A 7229-nucleotide genomic window follows, 5' to 3' on the forward strand; every position below is an offset into this window, starting at 1 on the left:
TCCTTTTAAGACAGTTTCTAGCAAGGAAAGATATTTTTTTGCTGCAAAGCAACACATTAATGCTCGCTCAATACATTTGTTTAATATTTCCTTCACAATCTCCTTTGCTTTGACTGTCGCAGCTTGATGGACAGTCTTGCACTTGAGGCATTAGACAGATTTTCTGCCTCAATTTTTAAATAAAATACTCAGCTAGCTTGATGGATGCACCGTCTCTGGGACCTGCCCCTTGAATCTGGCCGATAATGGGGAGCATTTACTCCAGCATCTGCTTCCACAGTAGCTGACAATATGTCTAGAAACCAACAAGTGGGATCTGAGCACAAAGAGGTGTCTCCCCTCCTGTGGCTTGCTTCAAACAGCTGTTGTTCAGAAGCATTGCTACTTCTGACCATGGAGGCAGAGCATAGCTATCCTGGGTACTAGCCCTCTCCTTCTAGACTTCAAGGCAGCTGGACTTGTAGGGCAACTAGTCTCATATAACCAACATGCTTGAGTCTAATAATTGCATTACAGGGTTAATGCTATGGAGTGAGCTGCCCGGCCAGGCTTAGCCTATGTCATTTCCCCTCATCTTGGGAGGAAATGGGCCTCAAGTCTCTTGCTTTTTCACTCGTCCCAGAAGCTTTGCCCCAAAGATGGAAAATATTGAAATTATGGTGGAGTACTATAGGGAGAATTGCATTACATGAAAAACTAACCTGGTACACCTATGTTTTTTTAAAGGAAAGACAATGTGCCTCTTCTGTTTGAGTTTGGTGGGATTTCACTGAGCACATTAAAAAATGCATTTGTCTCTTCTGCAAGCCTCTCAAGAAATTTGGGATAGGTAACATCTAAAGCGGGTGGCGCTGTGGTCTAAATCACAGAGCCTAGGGCTTGCTGATCAGAAGGTCAGCGGTTCGATCCCCGTGATGGGGTGAGCTCCCGTTGCTCGGTCCCTGCTCCTGCCAGTTCGAAAGCACACAGTGCAAGTAGATAAACAGGTACCGCTCTGGTGGGAAGGTAAACAGCGTTTCTGTGCGCTGCTCTGGTTCACCAGAAGCAGCGTAGTCATGCTGGCCACATGACCCAGAAGCTGTCTGCAGACAAAAGCCGGCTCCCTCGGCCAGTAAAGCAAAATGAGTGCTGCAACCCCAGAGTCGTCCGCGACTGGACCTAACGGTCAGGGATACCTTTACCTTTAACATCTAATTAGTTGCAAACTTTTCTTGATGTAATATACAGCCTTTTTATTCTTGGTGCTCTTTGTGCTTCAGGTATAGATTTATGCAGTGCTTTTTTTTCTTAAAAAATGTTTAGGGGTACTCTCATTTTCCTACTCATATTGAAATACTCCCCCTCAATGAGGCCAAACTTACATTCACAAAATGTTTAGGGGTATGCATACCCCTGCATGTCCCCAGAAAAAAAGCACTGGGTTTATGTTTCTGTATATCTTTTAAGTCGTGTGGACCCCACCTCTTGCCCTCTCATTTCTTGTGATGGTACCCTTCACTTACCTGTCTGCATCTCGTCACAAATATCCAGATAACCTGCTTTACCATTTATTCTGGTGAATGCAACATCCCATACAAGCCTTGGCTTGCTTCAGTTGAGTTTTTAAGTGTATATGTCCCAAAGTTCTGTTTTATAATCTGGATTATATGGATAACATTCTATAAAAAACACTTCCCTCCCCCGCAAAAAAACCCACTCATAAATGCAGTTAACTTGCAATTATGCTTTCCTTTTCGGATCCTGATTTCCACTGAAGTCTTAAAGAACCAAAAGGTATTTGCTCATCCCTAGTTAATGTCTGCAGAGCTGCACCACCACCCCTTATAAATGAGAAATATCCGTTTCTGTGTCTCTGGAGAAACTATTAGGAGAGGCTTGGTTCAGATGCTTCCTTGGGATGTTTGGAGCCCTGGGTACATCATCAGTACCAGTTGCTGGGAACTGCAGCAGGGGAGGGTGATCTTGTGTTCCTGTTTGCGGTTTTCCCATTGAGGCATCTGGTGTGGATAGGATGCTGGGTAGGATGTGCCACTGGTCTCACCCAGCAGGGTTCTGCTTATGTTGTTCTGCTTGAATGCTTCCTGCTGGTTTCCTGCACGCATCTAGTGAATGCTGGTGTAGATGGGCCATTGACCTGATTCAGCAGGCTCTTCTTATGTTCTTACAGGTAGTGGCCAGGAGTCGTTCTATGGGTTCCTCTTCCCAGGAAGAATATGAAAACAGACACCCTCCTCTTCTGCATTTAACAAGCTTAAAGGGGGGTGGGAAATGATATTTAAATATGCAATTCCACGTGCTAGGTTTGGGGGGGTGGGCAATATGGTTGCTCATCACTTTGCAGTGGTATAGGAAAGATAAGAACATAAAATTTGCAGATGACACCAAACTGGGAGGGATAGCCAGTGCCACTAAAGACAGAATCAGGATTCAAGATGACCTTAAAGGATTGGAGAGCTGTGAGAAAACTGACTTAATGAATTTCAATAGGGACAAATGTCAGGTTCAACACTTCAGCAGGAAGAACCAGCTGCACAAATGCAAGATGGGGGACAGCTGGCTTGCCAGTAGTAATTGTGAAAAGAATCTAAGGGTCTAAGTAGACCACAAGCTTCACATGAGTCAACAGTGTGATGCAGCAGCAAAAAAAGCTAATGCTGTTCTAAGTGCATCAACAGTAATTAGTGTCCTGATTAAGGAAAACAATAGTACCACTCTATTCTGCCTTGGTCAGACACTACCTAGAGTCCTGACTCCAGTTCTGGGTGCTACAATTTAGGAAGCATATTGACAAGCTGGAATGTGTGCAGAGGAGGGCAACCAAGATGACCACAGGTCTGGAAACCAAGCCTTATGAGGGATAGTTGAGGGAGTTTAGCCTGGAAAAGGAGAGGATATATGAAAGCCATCTTCAGATATGTAAAGGGCTGTGGCATGGAGGATGGAGCAAGTTTGTTTTCCCCTGCTCCAGAGGCTAGGACCTGAACCTATGGATTCAAATTTCAAGAAAAGAGGTTCTAACTAAACATTAGGAATAACTTTTGGGGGGTAAGAGCTGTTCAACAATGGAACATCTCCCTAGGGAGGTGGTGGACTCTCCTTCCTTGGAGGTTTTAAAGAAGAGGTTGGATGACCACCTGTCACGGATGCTTTAGTGAAGATTCCTGCATTGCAAAGGGTTGGGGTATATGACTATCAGGGTCCTTTCAACTGCACAATTCTATGATTCTATATGTTAACTTCCTTCTCTCTCTCCCTGCTCCCCCCCCCCCGAAGGTGACAGCTCTTGAAGCTTCTGAGTTTCTGCCAAGACCAAATACTTTTTCATAAGCTGGCATGTCTTGTAGAGGCTGAGCCAGTGGTTTCCAGAGTAAAGATGCCAAAAAGTCGAAGGGGTTCCGATTCTACTTAGCACAAAGCTAAGTTCATATGAGGCAACATGAGAGCTCAGAGTCCAAACATCATTGAAATGCAGACAGCAAGTGCATGAGCCAGTGCAAAGTGGCCTTCTGTGCCATCCAAGCATGTTTCACTGGAGGAGAAATTCCCCGCTATTCGTCTAACTTCAGCTTGATTCCTTTACAGTGTGCTGACAGGTGGACAGAGATTCCCCAGTGAATCTCCTCCTGAAGAGAATCGCAGAATTGTAGAGTTGGAGGATACTCCAAAGGTCATCAAGCCCAACACTCTGCAATGCAGCAACCACAGCTAAAGAAACTTTTTGCAAATGGCCATCTGAGCACTGTTTGAAAACCTCCAATGAAGGAGGGTCCGCCGCCTTCTGAGGGAGTTTGTTACACTGTCAAATGGCTTACGTCAGAAGTCCTTCTGAGGTAGATCCATCCACCCCCACCACTCCCACTGGCATCCATCTCCATTGGGCATCTCAGCCCTCCCACTCTGAGAGCACAGCTGGCCAGACTCCTAAAACTTTCCTTTCTCCTCCCCTGCTGCAAGTGAGATGGTGCAGCCCTGGGTCCTCCCAGACTATGCAGCCCCCCGTTGCTCTGCCCGCTTGCCCGAATTCATGTTTGCCTGTGTCAAGCTTGCCACTGGGTCCTTCTCTTTGATGTGTACTGGATCAAGAATTCTATTGTGTTGAACCAAAGGTGAACTGTTCCGGAAGCTTTGCTAACGCCATCTTGGTACTCAAGATAACCCCACAATTAATTGGTAGTTGTTGTAGCAATGAGCTCATATATGTTTATACTCACTTGCTTTGATATACCCGGTAAGTTAATTGGCTTGCTTTGATGTTATCCTTATCTGCGGGGTTTGGGGTGCTGGGCTCTGAGCCCAGAAAGGGGAGCTATCTCTAAGCTTTGAGTATTTGCCACCTATGCCGTCATCTGGCCAGATGAAACGATGGGAACTCATAGATAAAGTGATGTATGCAGCTTTGTGTATAAATAATGTATCCACATTAGCTTGGGCACGAAGAAGCCTTGCTGCGGTGTCCATCATACATGTGTAATGGCTAGGAGACCTGGCAGGCTATACTGTAAGTCTACACTTTTCTGTAGTAAAGCACTAGAACTGATCACTGGTGTTTGGGACATCCATCTTTGGTATACCTGCACTCAATGACTCCCACAAGTCCTCCGTTGGGCCTATGGTTCAGAACATCTATACATCTATACAGACCGATTTCTTCAACTGTGTTGTCTAGGCCAGAAGCCAGGACTGAAGAGGGCAGCACAACTTTCCTTACTGGTGCAGACAGTCAACTAACACTAAGGGAGTTTCAAGCTAGTGCTTTCAGCAGAGACATTGACATGGCTGCCAAATTTATTGGTGCTGCCACAACTGGAGTGGTCGGTTCCAGTGCTGGTGTTGGAACAGTCTTCAGGACTGGCAAAACTGACATACAAGCTATGGGACAAGGATAACTGTGACTTTAAAGATGAATGGGAACCCTTTACAAAGTATTTGAAGATGCAACAAAGCGAACTGGACTCCTTGGTTGGTTTTGAATAAACATTCACAAACTTTTTATTGATAATTATTACTTAAATAGTTTGAGGATCTATACAACTGTGTAACATGCAGAAAACAGCATTTTTAGAGAAATCAAAGACTGGAACTGAGGGAAGTCAGGGGGTGGGGGTGGGTGGATTCTGTGGGGGGAGAGAGGAAAAAAGGGGGAAATAAGGGTGATATGTTTCTGGATAATATGTTTTGTTTTAATTTTGAATAAAAAAGTAATTAAAAAAGGAACAATCTTCAGGAGTGTTAATTATTGGCTATGTCAGAAATGCTTTTCTGAAGCAGCAGCTATTTTCATATGCTATTGTGGGATTTGCCCTGTCTGAAACCATGGGTCTTTTCTGGATGATGGTTGCTTTCTTGATTCTTTTTGGCATCTAAAGAGATCTGTTTCTAAGGCTGGCATTAATGCAATCTGATTCTGTGAATCTGGGTTTGGAAAATGTTTATCTTGGAATGTAAGCTACTTCCAAAGCAATTTAATTAAAGATGTTAGCAAGTTTGAACTCGGGGTGGGGAGGTGGGAGAGTCCTTCCTTTCTGGCCATTTGAATCCATCAGTTTGGGTCCTCCCCTCTTGAGCAGCCGACCATCTTCCATGCAATGGCTCTTCAGACATTTGGAAATAGCCAGCAGATCACCTCTCAGTCTCCTCTTCTCCATGCTAAACACCCCAAACTCCCTCAACCATTCCTCCTAAGGTTTGGTTTCCAGACCATCATCTTGGTCACCCTCCTCGTCACACCTTCCAGCTTGTCAATATCATTCTTAAATTGTGGTACCCAGAACTGGACACAGGACTCCAGGCAGGGTGTCACCAAAGCAGAACAGAGTGGTGCTATTCCTTCCCTTGATTTGGAGACTAGACTTCTGTTGATGCAGCCTAAAATTTCATTAGCTTTCCCCCTGATGCTTCACAGTTCTAATTTATGTTAAGCCTGTGGTCTCCTAAGATCCCTGGATCCTTTTCACATGTACAGCTGTCGAGCCAGGTGTCCCCCATTCTATATTTGTGCCACTGGTTATTCCTGCCTTACATATATCCCTGAAATTCATTTCCTTAGCTGCTTAACCGTTTCATCTCAGCCCTCAGTTATTTATTTAGTTAAACATGTGTATCCTCATGTCTCCCCTACTTTCTGAAGCAGTGAGTCGAGGCCAAAATATGGAAAAGAACTAAGAAGAAGAATCTCCCCCCAGGTGAATTATATAAAGCACATCCCACTTGGATCCAGACCAGCTGATTTGTTCCCACCTGCCATGGAGGGCGCGTGGTTAAGTCAATTAATGAAAAGTTTGATCTTGATCTGCTTTGTAGTTAATGGCAAACACCACCGGGGAGCTTTAATATTCATCCCTGGCTTTGAAGATGAAGAGCATCCTCTGTAATGAGAAAGTCTCATTACAAGATGTTCCATCTTGGATATGAGGCCCTTAGTTGTGATTATTGCATTGCATGGGGTTGGGCTAGATGACATTTTAGCATCCCTTCCAACTCTACAGTTCTATGATTCCTCCCAGCTTCAAGACTCTCCATCCTTCTACTGCCTTCCTAAGGTGTGTCCTCAACCTGTCCGCTTTATTTATTTGAATTTATTCAACAAGATGGTGACACAATAGTTTCCCCCCTTTGCCTCCTTTTGGAAATGAAGGCAGTCCAGGAAATGAAGGCATTAGCTGGAGAGCTTTTTAATTAAAATCATCTTGTTTCCTGATCAAAGATTAAAGGAAGGAGGAGATTCTGCACAGCAGGAGTAAACATATTCCCTTCTTGTGATGAGCATTGTCCTTTTGAAAGCATGCTTTTATTGTTCTCTTACTGCTTCAGTACCTCACAATCTGTTCTTGGGCTAGGGGGCAGCCTCTAGGCCCCAGAGTCTGGTGGGGAGAGTACCTGTAGGCAGCATGGAGACAGCTCTGTAGGATGACCCTGAGTCCTAGCTCCCATCTGATGCATTGTTGGAGGCTGAGCTAGATGATCCATAGGGACACACTTCCAACTCTACAATCCTGTGAGTCTATGATGCTGGAAGGCGGTGGCCTTTCCTTCACTGGGCCAGTGGCCCACCTGGTCCAACACCCTGTTCTCACAATGGTCAACCAGATACCGGTGGGAAACCCAAAAGCAGGATTAGAGTACCAGAGCACTCAGCCCTCCTGTTGTTTCCAGAAACTGATATTCAGAAGCATGGCTACCTCCAGATATGGAGGGTAGAACATAACCATTGTGGCTTGTAGCCATCAATA

General features: G+C 44.9%; 1 protein-coding gene across 1 annotated transcript; it reads left to right on the forward strand.

Moving 5' to 3' along the window:
• Nucleotides 1–4024: 4024 nt before the first annotated feature.
• Nucleotides 4025–5434, forward strand: LOC310753971 (ATP synthase F(0) complex subunit C3, mitochondrial-like; the record flags this gene model as incomplete). Its single annotated transcript, XM_083595302.1, has 3 exons — nt 4025–4092; nt 4619–4851; nt 5225–5434. 3 exons carry the CDS (start codon nt 4025–4027, stop codon nt 5362–5364), a joined length of 441 nt encoding a protein of 146 aa, XP_083451428.1. The 3' UTR covers nt 5365–5434.
• Nucleotides 5435–7229: the final 1795 nt, after the last annotated feature.

This window comes from Podarcis filfolensis (assembly GCF_964270895.1).
Source record: "Podarcis filfolensis genome assembly, chromosome: Z".
In the NCBI taxonomy this organism is placed as follows: domain Eukaryota; kingdom Metazoa; phylum Chordata; class Lepidosauria; order Squamata; family Lacertidae; genus Podarcis; species Podarcis filfolensis.